The following is a 16,281-nucleotide window of genomic DNA, read 5'->3' on the forward strand; positions in this document are numbered from 1 at the left end:
CATCTATGGTGTGAGGTAGTGGGGTAGAGGAAATCCTTAAAGAAACTTTTCTCAGTTCTCACTCAGTATTCTGGACTTAACCATTCCTAGCCTTCCCTACCACTACCTCCCACAGACACAAGTCCAGTCAATTGGTTCACCACAAAATTCAGATGTTAACTGACAAATTACTATGCTGAAATAGCAGCTACTTCCAGTACAGCAATTACTTACTAGCTGAGAGAGTGTTGAAAAAAAAAATAGTAATTGAGGACTAATTCCTGGAAAATCTGAGCAAAGGCTTTCTTGAAGAGATCTTTTGTTACTAAAAATGGAATCTCAAAGGAGGAGACTGATGGGGCTCTCCATGAAAGCACTCAGGGAGATGTAGTAACTAAGGGGTGCTCTTGACTAGAGTACACATTGTAATAGTTCCTATGACTAAAACAAGTGTTATCACTCAGCTGCTTCCAGTGAATCTTTAAATGAGTCAGAGAGCCTGGTGAAATTTACCCCAAATTCTCTCAGTTTTCAAAAGTGAACAAGAATATGGAGTAGACCAGGTCCTTATGTCCCCATTACCCAAGGACCTCTACTAAGAAAAGTAATGAATTAGGAGGTGGGGAAGAAGTATATTTTTTGAGCATTTTGAATAGTGGTGTCAAGATGACTGTGATCTTGACAACCCTTGACGCCAAGATGACAGGCAAATAGATAATGCTGTCTGGTTTTGGGTCTGAGGCCAACATCAAGGGGACCTGTACCCAGATAAGAAAATATGTGTGTCCCCAGGGCAGGGAACATCATATACCGGGGACTGTTGGGGGGTGGGGAGCTGGGGGAGAGATAGCTTCAGGAGAAATAGCTAATGTAAATGATGAGTTGATGGGTGCAGCAAACCAACATAGCACATGTATACCTATGTAACAAACCTGCACGTTGTGCACATGTACCCTAGAACTTAAAGTATAATAAATTTTTTTAAAAAAAGAAAGAACATATGTGTGTCCCTATAGGCCAACATAAACTTTCATTGGTATGGCCCCAACTAATGAATGTCTTATGGGTGTAGATATATTGTCTATGTGCAACCCCACTGACTTATCCAAGTCCTCATGGAAGGCTTATTTCCTTATTATTCCTTAACTTATTGCTGCAGTTAGAATCATTTCAGCAGTGCACATGAAGACTGTCCTATGACCTACCTATGTCCTATACTTAGCACCTCTGTCTCCCAAAATCTGTCTGGGAATAAAAAAGAAACAACTGCCTTATTTGCTGAAGTTAATATAGAGAAAGTCTCCTTGAGATTATATCCCCATTCAATAACTCAGTACATCTATGTGTAGGGCCTTGGATCAATAAAAGATTTTCAATTGATTTTGGCTGTTCAATCCATACAACAGCTCTTTGGCCTTTGTTAGTGGTATCTGACATTGTAAACATAACAGAAGCTATTGTCTAGAGTGCGAAAACTTATTATGTAACAATTAACACTGCACATGCCCCATTCAGTCTCTATCTACATAGAGATGATTAGGATCAGTTTACCCTTGTATGGAATGAATAAAATTGACCACTAATATACTTAATTTCCTATCTGTAATCAATGCATAAACCATAACATAGAAAAGGCTCACTACCAGAGGAAGGACTAGCCTTCTAATACAGTCATGACACCATCCCAAACATGAAACCCCCTAAATAGGACTGGATGCTCTGTTGATGCACAGGTGATAACTCTCTAAATCATTATTACAAAATACAAATACCTAGTACCCAAGTGTAATTCCTGAGCATTATCTGTAAGGGGAATGTTGTCTTATTCCATGTGATAAAACTGGCTCTGGCCCTCTCTGATCAAACAATTAAAAAGAAGATTAATGAGACTATTTGACTACTTATACTCTTATATTGCCTATGTGGCAATCTTAATGTCATCCAACTATGGGGTTACAAGAAAGTTGTCTCTTTTAAATGTGCCACAATCAGGAGGATGGCCTGCAGGTCCTCCAACAAACAATCCAAATAGCACTACCCCTGGGCCGCTCTGATATCCCTTTACTGTTTGAGTAAGAGGTCTTCTGTTTGCCAATTGAAGGTTATGGCAGAAGGACACTGCCACAGGTCAGAGGAATCTATTGAGCTTTTGAACCTGTCATTTTCAAAAATACCTGAAAAGTATATACCCTTTAAGAGACAATTATTGGCCTTTTATGGGGCTTTGGTGAATACTGAGCACACAACCCATGCTTGTGAAATAGTCTCAAGACAAGAAATTCCAACCAAAAGTTATCAATACTTTTGATTACTAATTATCTTAGAGTATACATGCTTTAGGTCAAAGTTAAAATTTTCTATGAAACATATGCCCAGATTCATGAATCAAAAAACTTCTGATAAGTTGAACTTAAAATAAATTAAAATAGGGGGGATTGATGTAAGCAAGATGGTGGAATAGGATACCCAGCCCTCATGCTTCTACAAAAATGCAGACTTAACAACCAGACTAGGATAAAATCACCTTTATGAGACCTCTGGAATTCAAACGAGAGGCTACAGCACAGCAGTGGAACACAGAAACAAGGCAAAAGTGCAATTAAAGGATAATAAGAACAGTTTCATCTCTACTCATGTCATACCTCCCCCAAGTTGGCACAGCACAGTGCCAAGAGAGATCTCCTGGGCTTTTCAGTTTTCCTATGGGGAATAAAGTGAGCATTGGACTTTTCCCAGCCAATTATGGTATAACCTGAGAGGCCTACTTATATTGCACCACAATCAAAATACTCAGGGAATCAGCATAGCTAGATCACCTGAAGGTAGCTAAAAAACAAAAAAAGGCAGGAAGGGGGTTGGTCAGAAGCTCTCAATAAACAGTACGGACCCAATAGCTGACATACAAATCACAGCAGCAGGCTTACCCACAAACCCTGAGAGCTAGCACTCCTGTGGACCCTGACAGCTGACCTGCCCATGAACCCTGCTAATGGACCCATACAAACTCTGGCTGGGCTGTCTAGTGAAGGGCCAAAGCCAGCATGTAAAGATGCTTCTTTAAATGCACATACATCAGTGAAAATACAAGGATCATGAAGAATCAGGGCAATATGACCCCACCAAAGTAACAAAATATAGCTCAAATAGGAAATTCTTAAAAATGGAGATCTATGACCTTCCTGATAAAGACATAAAAATAACGGCCTTAAACAAGCTCAGTGTACTAAAATAGAACACAGATAGACAACCAAATAAAATTAGGGAAGCAACACATGAACAAAAAATGAGAGGTTCAACAAAGACTTACCAACCATAAAAATGTAAACCAAACAGAAATTCTGGAACTGAGGAACACAATGAATAAACTGAAAAATTTCATAGATAGCCTCAAAAGTAGACTTTATCAAGCAGAAGAAAATAGCAAAGCAACAAACTCTAAGACAGGTCTTTTGAAATGTCTCATTATGAGAAACAAAAAGAAAAATAATGAAAAAGAGTGAACAAATCCTACAAGATGTATGGGATACCATCAAGTGAACCAATATATGCATACGGAAGTCCAAGAAGAAAGAGAGGGAAAATGGCAGAAGGCTTATTTAAAGAAATAATGAATACAGTTTTTTCAAATCTGAGGAGGAAAATGGACTTCCAGATACATGAAACACAAAGGATCCTAAATAGTTGAATCTTAAGATGTTTACATTGAAACACATTAAATTGTCAAAACTCAAAGAAAATTTTGAAAATGGAAAGAAAAAAAATGACATCACATACAAGATAAACCCATAAAACTACCAATAAGCTTTTCAGCAGAAACCTTGCAGTCCAGAAGAGAATAAAATAATATATTCAAAGTACTGAATGAAATAAATGTCAACCAAGAATACTACAGCCAGAAAAATAGTACTTTAAAAGTTAAGCATAGATACTTTCCCAGACAAACAAAAATTTAGCGAGTTAATCAACACTAGACCAGCCTTACAAGAAGCGATAAAGGAAATTCTTAAAGTTGAAATGAAAGGATGCTCAACAGTAATACCAAAGTGTATGAAAGTATAAATATCACTAGCAAGTAAATACATTGAAAATAATGTATTGAAAATAATACATCAGAAAATAATGTAATACTGTAATAGTGGTACATGAATCATTTTAACTCTAGTATAAAAGTCAAAAGCAAAAGCATTAAGGATAACTATAATCACAAAAATGTGTACTGACATAAAAGACATATACACCAATGTAACAGGGAGTCCGGAATTAATCCCTATGCACAGATTGTGAACTGATATTCTGCAAGGGTGGTACGAATACACAAAAGGGAAAGCATAGTCTCCTCAATAGCATCGGGGAAACAGAATATCCACATGCAAAAGAATGAAATTAAACCCTTATCTTACACTATACACAAAAAATCAACCTTAGTAAAGTGGTTTAAAAAATAAATAAGGTAGGACAGCACCAAGATGGCAGAGGAGAAAGCAACCTTCATCCCTCCCTCTACGAAACAAATATAGATACCTTTCACAAACTACGATAGCCCAGAGAGGTGTCATGGGCCCATTAATGAATCTGTAGCAACACAGTGGAGCACAATGTCCAAGTAGAAAGGATCTCTGGTGAGGTCAGCATATCTTAGACACCAGGAGATAGCTAGGAGCAAAGACAAAAGGTGGAGGCTATGGGCATCAGCCATGCTGCTAGAACCACCATGGTTCCCAGTGGCCTGATCCACCCAGGAGACTGTCATTTCTTTCTACTGAGGTAACCAAGAGCCATCCCCACCAGGAAACCCCAGAAAGGGTGATGTGTCTGTACACTCCTCCTCCAAACAAGAATCAGCACTGTTGAGTCACTATTGGGAAAGAAGTCACCACCTCTTCTAACCCCATGTGTGCCCTGATCCAAAACATAGTCACTCTGTAAGTAACCACATTCCAGACCTGGGTTTTATGTCTACATTGAACCCACCCACATCTCAGACATTGGGAATCATTGTCACAGCAAGGTAGTCTGCACTCCAAATCCCAGAGTCACACATTCACTGTGTGTACCTATGCTCCAGGCACTGGTTTAGCCACCATAGAGAACTATACTGTGCCCCAACTCCAGAGCAGCTCAAACTGTGTGGATATCAGTATTCTCATTCTTAGCTCCCCAGCTATTTCACAGGAATCTGCACTTTGCCTTCTGTTACCAAGGTGGCAGCAGAGGTGCATGTGCCCTGGGCACCAGTGCTGTTACTGCCCTGGATCCCAGATCCATGATCCCTCCACACATTCCTGTGTTTCACATCTCAGTTCTGTAGCCACTCCATTGCCACTACTCATCAAATACTCATGCCACTACCAATGCAAGCAAGCTGATAAGTCAGACCCAGTATCAAGAGGGATTTTATCAGCAAACCCTTCCCACTGAGAGAAAAATAAATCAGAAGAACTTTAATAGTCATTGCCACTGAAGACACCAATAACTTTTGCCACAATTGCAAACATTCACAGCATTGGCTGCTGAGGATCCTCGAAATCTCTGTCACCACCAACCTCAGCTCCCAGAGCTACACAAAGGTGACACAACTCTCAATCTCATGAGTGCCAGAACTGCAGCAACCCACCCAGCAAGTGCCCTCAAACCCCTGTAGGAGAAGGTCTTTCAACAGCTAAACTAGTCAGAAGAGGCTATAAGAGGTGACTGCTGCACCAGATTTGCAGACATCAATGTAAAGCAACAAGAAATATGAAAAACCAAAGATACAACATGACCAAAACACCACAATAATCTCCTGAAGCTGATCCCAAAGAAATGCAGATGTAAGAACTGCCTCATAAAAAATTCAAAACATTTTTTAGAAGGATCAGACAAGTTAGAGAAAATAGTTATGTGTGTCACTTAATGACAGGGATATGTCCTGAGACATGTGTCCTTAGGCAATTTTATCATTGCATAAACATCACAGAGTTACTTACATAAACCTACATGGTTTAGCCTACTACACACCTAAGTCATATGATATAGTCTACTGCTCCTATGCTATAAAGCTGTACAGTATGTTACTACACTAAATACTGTATTCAATTTGAATACAATGGTAAATATGTGTATCTCTAAACAGAAAAATTAGAAAAACATAGCACGAATATGGTATAAAAGGTTTTAAAACTGATATGTCTGTATAGAGTACTTACCATCAAGGTAGCTTGCAGAACTAAGAGTTACTCTGAGTGAGTCAGTGAGTGAGTGCTAAGTGAATGTGAAGGCCTAGGACATTACTGTGCACTACTGTAGACTTAATAAACACTGCATACTTGGGTTACACTAAATTTTGAATAAATTTTCTTTATTCAATAATAAATTAACCTGAGTTTACTGTAACTTTTTTATTTAATAAACTTTTTAATGTTTTTTACTTTTTTACTCTTTTGTAATAACACAGCTTAAAACACAAACACACTGTACAATTGTACCATTTATAGAACTAAAAGCCCACATTAAATAAAAGATCCCAAATAAACAGCCTAATGTTACACCACAGGGAACTAAGGAAAATTGAACAAACTAAACCCAAAGTTTATAGAAGGAAGAAAATAATAAAGATCATGGAAGAAATAAACAAAATAGATACTACAAAAACAATAGAAGGGATTAAAAAATAGAATAGATCAACAAAGCTAACAGCTGGTATTTTGAAAAGACAAACAAAATCAACAAACCTTTAATGAAACTAACAAAGAGAAAAGACTCAAAATCAGGAATAAAAGAAGAACTATCTTTTAGATACTTTTGTATCTAGAGATACAAAAGATCACGAGAGGCTACTATGAATAACTATATGCCACCAATTTCAATAACCAAGAAGAAATGAATAATTCCTAGATACATGCAACCTATCATGACTAAATCATGAAGAAGAGAAATATGAATAAACCAATAATGAGTAAGGAGATTAAATCACTAATATAAAGTATTGTATTAAAGAAAAGCTAAGGCGTCATGGATACACTGCTAAATTCTACCCAATGTTTTAAGAAGAATTAATGCTAATGCCCCTCAAATTTTTCAAAAAAATAGAAGAGAGATCACTTCCAAACTCATTTTAGGAGGCCAGCATTACTAATACCAAAGCCAGACAAGGACACTACAAGAAAAGACAATTAAAGGTCAATATCTCTGATGATCATGGAAAACCTCAACAAAATACTAACAAACTAAATTCAATAGCACATTTAAAGAATAATTCACCATGATCAAGTGTGATTTATCTCTTGGGTGCAAGGATGGTTCAACATAAAGCAATAAATGTGATGCATCACATTAACAGAATGGGGGACAAAAACCACATGATAATCTAAATAGATGCAGAAAAAACATCCATTAAAATTCAAAAACATTTCAAAAACAAATTTCAACCAGTTAGGTATAGGAGGATTGTACCTCACCACAATAAAAGCCATATACAACAAACAAGCCACAGCTAACATTATACTTAATGGTAGTAAGTTGAGAGCCTTTCTTCTAAGATAAGAAACAAGACAAGGATGCTTATTCTCACCACTTCTGTTCTACAGAGCACTGGCAGCCCCAGGCAAATAAATTACGGGAAAAAAAAGAAACAGAAGGCATTCAGATTGGATGGGGGAAGTAAAGTTATCTTGGTCAGATAACATAAACTAATATATAGAAAACTCTAAAGACTCCACCAAAAATCTATTAGAACAAACGATTAAATTTAAAAAATTCTCAGGGCAGAAAGTCAACAAACAAACATTAGTAGTGTTCCTATACTCTAACAATGAACTGTCTGAAAAAGAAATCAAAAAAATCTCATTTACAATATCTACAAAAAAAAATTCCTAGGAATAAACTTAAACAAGGAGGAAAAAAAGTTCTACAACGAAAATTATAAAATATTAGTAAAAGAAGTTTAAGAAAGCACAAATAAATAAAAAGATATCCCATGTTCCTGGATTGGAAGAATTAATATTGTTATAATACCCATCAGTTATGAATTTAATCCCTATCAAAATCCCAATAACATTTTTTGACATAAATAGAAAAAATCCAAAAATTCATATGTAACTGTAAAAGACCCTGAATAGCCGAAGCAATCTTGAGCAAGAAAAACAAAGCTGGAGGAGGCACTGTACATCCTAATTTTAAAACATATTATTTAGCTACAGCAAACAAGACAGCATAGTACTGGTATAAAAACAGACACGTAGATCAATGGAATAAAACACACAATGGTGTTGAAAAACTAGATATCCACATGCAGAAGAATAAAATTATACCTTCATCTCACACTATATACAAAAATCAACTCAAATTGGATTAATGACATACATTTAGGATCTGAAACTAGGATTGCTAGAAGAAAACATGAGAAACACTCGATTATGTTGATCTGGGCAAAGATTTTTTGGATATGCCCCCAAAAGCAAGGTAATGAAAAACATAATAATAGCAAAAATAAGTAAATGGTATTAAACCAAACTAAAAAGTTCTGCATAGCAAAGCAAATAATTAACAGTATGAAGAAATAGCTTACTGCATGAGAGAAAGCATTTGCAAATCATAAATCTGATAAGCAGTTAAGATCCAATTTACAGAAGCAGCTCAAACAACTCAATAGTTAGAAAACAACCAAATAAAAGATGAGCATGGGATCTGAATAGACATTTCTCTAATGAAGACATGTAAATAGCCAACAGGTATATGAACAACTGTTCAACATCACTAATCATCAGGGACATGCAAATTAAAACCACAATGAGATACCACTTCCCACACATTAAAGTAACTATTATCAAAAAGATGGAAGATAAGTGCTGGTAAAGATGTGAAGAGAAGGGAACCCTTGTATGCTGTTGGTAGGAATGTAAATTAGTAAAGCCATAATGGAAAACACTACAGGGATTCCTCAAATAATTTAAAATAGAACTACAATATTATCCATAATTTCACTTCTGGATATACCTCCAAAGGATATGAAATTAGTATATAAAAGAGATATTTGTACTCCCATGTTCACAGTAACATTACTCACAATAGCCAAGACACGGAATCAAACTTACTGTCCAGCCACAGACCAATAGAAAAGGAAAATGAGCCTTAAAAAAAGGAAGTAAATTCTGTCATTTGTGATAATATGGATGAACGTGGAGAACATAATGTTAAATAAAGTAAGCCAGTCACTTAAAACAAATACTGTATCATCTTATCTATATGTGGAGTTTTAAAAAGTCAAGCTCATAGGAACAGAGAGTAAAATGTTGGTTACAAGAGGCCAATGGTGGGAGGACTGAAGCAATGTTGGTCAAAGGACACAAAGTTCAGCTGGAAATGAGAAATGTTTAAGAGATCTACTGTACATCATGAGTACTGTTAATAATAACATATTGCATAATTGAAAATTGTTAAGAGATATTTTAAGTCTTCTCAACACACAAAAAACAAGGTAATGTACATGTTAAATAGCTTGATTTTGTTATTCCACAATGTGTATATATATTAAAACACCATGTAGTACACGATGAATGTATATAATTTTTCTTGGCAATTAAAAATTAATCTTAAATTATTTTAAGGTTATCTACAATTATTATACTTACTATTGAGTTGATTATCTTGGAAAGATTTTTGTTTCTTTACTTCCACTTCCGTTTTTGACTTTGTGTCTTGTTCAAGCATAAGATTTTCTTCTGGTACATCATTATGAGCTACACAAATTAATAAATTTAGTGCACTAAACATAAAAAAATCTATAGTGAAATTTTTAGATTTCAGATTTATAACAAGTATACAGTCATATTCTGTCTCATTTTTATACATGTAAAATATAAGTAAATTACTATAATTCTAGATGTTACATGAAAATAGTGACAATAACTTTAGAGGATATGAGGTGAAGTAGTCTCATTATTTTGATATTTCTTGGCATCAAATATTTATATTAGCCTCTACTTGTTCTTGATTATTTACAATTTAGAGTAATATATATTCATAGGCAAAGCAATGAAAATTCATATGTAGTTTATTCATTACAGCATACTTTTAATTGCAGAATACTCAAAAGCACTTAAATGTACAAGCATATGAGATTGGTTAATAAAAAGGTATATATTATAATTTATGGTATTATCAACTACAATATTTAATGTGATACAAAGAGTTGTACAGGCAGCTCTAAAAGTAATGAAAAGATTGTTATAACCTGATTTAGAGGGATTTATAGAAAGTAATGTTTAAGTGAGAAAAAATTGAAATAGAAGAAAGATATCAAGTATGCTATTCATTAGGAAATAAATGTAAAGAGATACTTACTTTTAGAAATGGAAATACAGGAAAGATAAACTAGAAAACAAATTAGTTGGTGACCAAAATTTGCATAGATGCTATATGCAAAATTGCATCCAATGACGATTGTTAAATTTAAGCATGTTCTTAGCACTAAATGTCTACAATGCATGTTTTCATGTTTTATTGATTTTTCCATGTGTGATGAAAAATTATGTAGAGTCCTCAGGATCATATTGCACACCAATCAAAAGAGACCATAGAAGAGATGTGAATAGTTCACCTTTACCTTAAATGAGTTACTCCTATTACATTTAATTAGGGACAGTGGCACTTACGAGGTGTGTCACTGCAGACCTCCTCATTCAGAATGTCTTTCCATGGCCACCTTGTCCAAGAAGGATAAAGAAGTACGTAGGGGGAAAGTATTATATACATATGAGACCCTCTCCTTTCTTAGCTGGCTGCTATTTGGCCTCTGACTAATTTTGTCCAATTGTGGTGAGTTCCCTGCCACTGAAAAACTTTTTTTGACCACTCTTCCAGTCACCTGCAAAGTGCCCTGAAAGCTACCTGATAGTCTCTTACTTCAGCAATAAGGAGTAAGAACAGCAGATGACAAATAACATCATTTACCAAACTCAGACCTAGGTTCATTTGTGCTACTCTCATTGGTTATCTAGCTCAATTGAACACGATGATGTGAAATAGTTAGCAGCACAATCCAGATCTTAACTGAAAAATTTCCATGCAAGACAAAAGAACCTACTACCAAGATACCAATATTTCATTAGCAGTTAGAGTGATGTAAAAATGTAACTGGGCACTCACTCCTGGACCATCTGTTTAAGTCCCTTCTCAAATACATCTATGGCTCTAGTTGCTCAACAATAAGGTCTCAAGGAAGAGATTGAGGGGTTCTTCATTAGATGTTTATGATCATTTAATAGTCACGGGGTCACGACACAGAGCCCCACTACAGTCCACATAGTGAGGATTCCTGTAGCTAATAAAAGTGCTATCCTGGATACCCAGAGTGGTGGAGCAAGATGGTCAAATAGAAGGTTACACCAATTATCCCCCTAGCAGGAACAACAAATTTAAAACTATCTGTACATGAAAAAGCACCTTAATAGGAACCAAAAATCTGCTGAACACTCACAGTATCTGGTTTTAACTTCATATTGTTGAAAGAGGCACTGAATAGGGTAGAAAAGACAGTCTTGAGTTGCTAATGCCCTGCCTCCCTCATTGCTCAGCAGTGTCCGCATGGTGCAGAGAGAAATTATTTGTGCTCTTTGAGAGAAATAGTGCAGTGATTGTGAGACTTTGCATTGAACTCAGTGCTACCCTGTCATGGCAGAAAGAAAAATCAAGCTAAACTCAGCTGATGCCCACCTATGGAGAGAGGCCAAAAGGGAACTGCATATTTCTACTGTTAGAACTTGAGTTCTGTTAAGCCTCACCACCATGGGCTAAAGTTCCCTGGAACTTAACTTGAAAGGCAATATAGGCCACAAGGACTGCAACTCCTAGGCAAGTCCTACTGCTGAGCTGGATTCAGAGCCAGTGGACTTAGGGGGCATCTACTGAGATACAAGCCAGGACAGCTAAAGGAGTGCTGTGCCAACCCTCCTCCAACTCCAGGTAGTGCAACTCACAGCTCCAAAAAAGTCCCCTTCCTTCTTCTTGAGGAGAAAAGAGAGATGAATAAAGAGGATTTCATCTTGTATCTTGGATACCAGCTCAGTCACAGTAGGATAGGGCACTGGGGAGAATTTTGAGGCCTCCGTTCCAGGCCCTAGCTCCTGGAAGACATTTCTAGACACATCCTGGGCCAAAAGGGAACTTGCCACCTTCAAGGGAAGAATCCAGTCCTGGCAAGATCTATCACCTGCTGACTAAAGAGCCCTTCGGCCTTGAATAATCAGCAGCAAGATCTAGGTGGTATGCTATGGGCATCGGGTGAGACTCTGAGATATGCTGGCTTCAGGTGAGACCCAGCACATTTCCAACTGTGGCGGCTATGGTAAGAAACTCCCTCTGCTTGAGAAAAACAGAGGAAAAAGTAAAGGGAACTTTGTCTTACACCTTAGGTACCCACTCAGGCACAGAGTACTGAGCAACAAACAGGCACATACATGTGCACATGTCTTCATAGGAGAATGGTATCTATTCCTTTGGGTATATACCCAGTAACGGGATTGCTGCGCTGAATGCTATTTCTGTTTTTAGGTCTTTGATGAATCATCATACTGTCTTCCACAATGGTTGAACTAAATTACACAACCACCAATTGTGTATAAGTGTTCCTTTTCCTCTGCAACTTTGCCAGCATCAGTTATTTTGGGGCTTTTTACTAATAGCCATTCTGACTGGTGTGAGATGGCATCTCATGGTTTTGATTTGCATCTCTCTAATGATCAGTGATGTTAAGTTTTTTAATATGATTGTTGGCCACATGTATGTCTTCTTTGGAAAAGTGTCCATTCATGTCTTTTTCCCACTTTTTAATGGGGTTGTTTGTTGTTGTTGTTTATTTTTTTGTAAATGTGTTTAAGTTCCTTATAGACACTGGATATTAGACCTGAAACATAACTTTCATATGTACCATGAAACAAAAAATGTGTAACTTGCTTTATTGTGATATTTGCGTTATTGTGGTAGTCTAGAACTGAACCTGCAGTATCTCCAAGGTATGACTGCAGGTCATATTTTAGGCCACAAAATAAGTCTTAACAAATTTTAGAAGACTCAAATCATATCAATTATCTTTTCTTACCACAATGATATAAAACTAGAACTCAATCACAGGAAATTTTTCAGAAAACTGAAAATGTGGAAAAATTGAGTGGAACAGTCCTGGATAACCAATGAGTCAATGAGAAAATGAAAAGGAAAATCAAAAACATCACAAGATAAACTAAAATGGAAACACAATATAAGAAACATGAAATGATGCAGAGGGGGTGCCCAAGATGACTGAAGAGGAACAGCTCCAGCCTCCAACTCCCAGTGTGAGTGAAACAGAAGACTGGTGATTTCTGCATTTTCAACTGAGGTACCGGTTTCATCTTACTGGAGCATGTCAGACAGTTGGTGCTGGTCAGTGGGTGTAGCCCAACCAGCAAGAGCTGAAGCAGGGTGAGGCACCGCCTCACCTGGAAAGCGCAAGGAAGAAGGGAATTCCTTTTCCTAGCCAAGGGAAACTCAGACACAAAACACCTGGAAAATCAGGTAACTACCACCCTAATACTGCACTTTACCAAGGGTCTTAGCAAACTGCACACCAGGAGATTATGTCCTATGCCTGGCCCAGAGGGTCCCACACCCATGGAGCCTCCCTCATTGCTAGCACAGCAGTCTGAGATCTAACTACAAGGCAGCAGCGAGGCTGGGGGAGAGGGGCCTGCCATTGCTGAGGCTTAAGTAGGTAAACAAAGCTGCCAGGAAGCTTGAACTGGGTGGAGCCCACCGCAGCTCAAGGAGGCCTGCCTGCCTCTGTAGACTCTACCTCTGGGGACAGGGCACAGCTAAACAAAAAACAGCAGAAACCTCTGCAGATGTAAATGTCCCTGTCTGACAGCTTTGAAGAGAGCAGTGGTTCTCCTAGCACAGAGGTTGAGATCTGAGAACACACAGACTGCCTGCTCAAGTGGGTCCCTGACCCCTGAGTAGCCTAACTGGGAGACATCCCCTACTAGGGGCAGACTGACACCTAAAACCTCCCATGGCCAGGTACACCTCTGAGACAAAGCTTCCAGAGCAAGAATCAGACAGCAACACTTACTGTTCAGCAATATTCTATCTTCTGCAGCCTCCACTGCTGATACCCAGGCAAACAGGGTCTGGAGTGGATATCAAGCAAACTCCAACAGACCTGCAGCTAAGGGTCCTGACTGTTAGAAGGAAAACTAACAAACAGAAAGGACAACCACACCAAAACCCGATCAGTACGTCACTATCATCAAAGACCAAAAGCACATAAACTACAAAAAGGGGAAAAAGCAGTGCAGAAAAGCTGGAAATTCAAAAACTCAGAGTGTATCTCCCCCTCCAAAGGAACGCAGCTCATCGCCAGCAATTAAACAAAACTGGATGGAGAATGACTTTGACGATTTGAGAGAAGAAGGCTACAGTCGATCAAACTTCTCAGAGCTAAAGGAGGAAATACGTATCCAGGGCAAAGAAACGAAAAACCTTGAAAAAAGAATGGAAGAATGAATAACTAGAATAACCAATGCAGAGAAGACCTTAAAAGAACTGATGGAGATGAAAACCATGACACAAGAACTATGTGACAAATGCACAAGCTTCAGTAACTGACTCGATCAACTGGAAGAAAGATTATCAGTGATTGAAAATCCAATTAATGACAGGAAGTGAGAAGAGAAGTTTAGAGAAAAAAGAGTAAAAAGAAATGAACAGAGCCTCCAAGAAATATGGAACTACGTGAACAGACAAAATCTACATCTGATTGGTGTGGCTGAAAGTGATGGGGAGAATGGAACGAAGTTGGAAAACACTCTGCAGGATATTATCCAGGAGAACTTCCCCAACCTAGCAAGGCAGGCCAACATTCAAATTCAGGAAATATAGAGAATGCCACAAAGATACTCCTCGAGAAGAGCAACTCCAAGACACATAACTGTCACATTCACCAAAGTTGAAATAAAGGAAAAAATGTTAAGGGCAGTCAGAGAGAAAAGTCGGGTTACCCACAAACGGAAGCCCATCAGACTAACAGCAGATCTCTCGGCAGAAACTCTACAAGCCAGAAGAGAGTGGGGGCCAATATTCAACATTCTTAAAGAAAAGAATTTTAAACCCAGAATTTCATATCCAGCCAAACTAAGTTTCATAAGTGAAGGAGAAATAAAATCCTTTACAGACAAGCAAATGCTTAGAGATTTTGTCACCCCCAGGCCTGCCCTACAAGAGATCCTGAAGGAAGCACTAAACATGGAAAGGAACAACAGGTAACAGTCATTGCAAAAACATGCCAAAATGTAAACACCATCAAGGCTAGGAAGAATCTGCATCAACTAATGAGCAAAATAACCAGCTGATATCATAATGACAGGATCAAGTTCACACATAACAATATTAACCTTAAAGGTAAATGGACTAAATGCTCCAATTAAAAGACACAGACTGGCAAATTGGATAAACAGTCAAGAACCATCAGCCTGCTGTATTCTGGAGACCCATCTCACATGCAGAGACACACATAGGCTCAAAATAAAGGGATGGAGGAAGACCTACCAAGGAAATGGAAAACAAAAAAAGACAAGGATTGCAATCCTAGTCTCTGATAAAACAGACTTTAAACCAACAAAGATCAAAAGAGACAAAGAAGGCCATTACATAATGGTAAAGGGATCAATTCAACACGAAGAGCTAATTATCCTAAATATATATGCACCCAATACAGAAGCACCCAGATACATAAAGCAAGTCCTTAGAGACTTACCAAGAGACTTAGACTCCCATACAATAATAATGGGAGAATTTAACACCTCACTGTCAACATTAGACAGATCAACGAGATAGAAAGTTAACAAACATATCCAGGAACTGAACTCAACTCTGCACCAAGCATATCTAACAGACATCTACAGAACTCTCTACCGCAAATCAACAGAATATACATTCTTCTCAGCACCACATTGCACTTATTCCAAAATTGACCACATAGGTGGAAGTAAAGCACTCCTCAGCAAATGTGAAAGAACAGAAATTATAACAATCTGTCTCTCAGACCACAGTGCAATCAAACTAGAACTCAGGACTAAGAAACTCAATCAAAACCGCTCAACTACATGGAAACTGAACAACCTGCTCCTGAATGACTACTGGGTACATGACAAAATGAAGGCAGAAATAAAGATGTTCTTTGAAACGAATGAGAACAAAGATAAAACATACCAGAATCTCTGGGACACATTTAAAGCAGTGTGTAGAGGGAAATTTATAGCACTAAATGCCCACAAGAGAAAGCAGGAAAGA

The 16,281-nt window shown here is 37.7% G+C and overlaps 1 protein-coding gene across 1 annotated transcript in view; it reads right to left on the reverse strand.

Moving 5' to 3' along the window:
- CCDC7 (coiled-coil domain containing 7) overlaps positions 1-16,281 on the reverse strand; it is a 408,075-nt gene that overhangs the window by 193,063 nt on the left and 198,731 nt on the right. The window contains exon 22 of the mRNA XM_031652409.1: positions 9,588-9,695. Within this exon, the coding sequence (XP_031508269.1) occupies positions 9,588-9,695 (108 nt within the window). The remainder of the gene's footprint in view (positions 1-9,587; positions 9,696-16,281) is intronic.

This window comes from Papio anubis, chromosome 11 (assembly GCF_008728515.1).
Source record: "Papio anubis isolate 15944 chromosome 11, Panubis1.0, whole genome shotgun sequence".
In the NCBI taxonomy this organism is placed as follows: domain Eukaryota; kingdom Metazoa; phylum Chordata; class Mammalia; order Primates; family Cercopithecidae; genus Papio; species Papio anubis.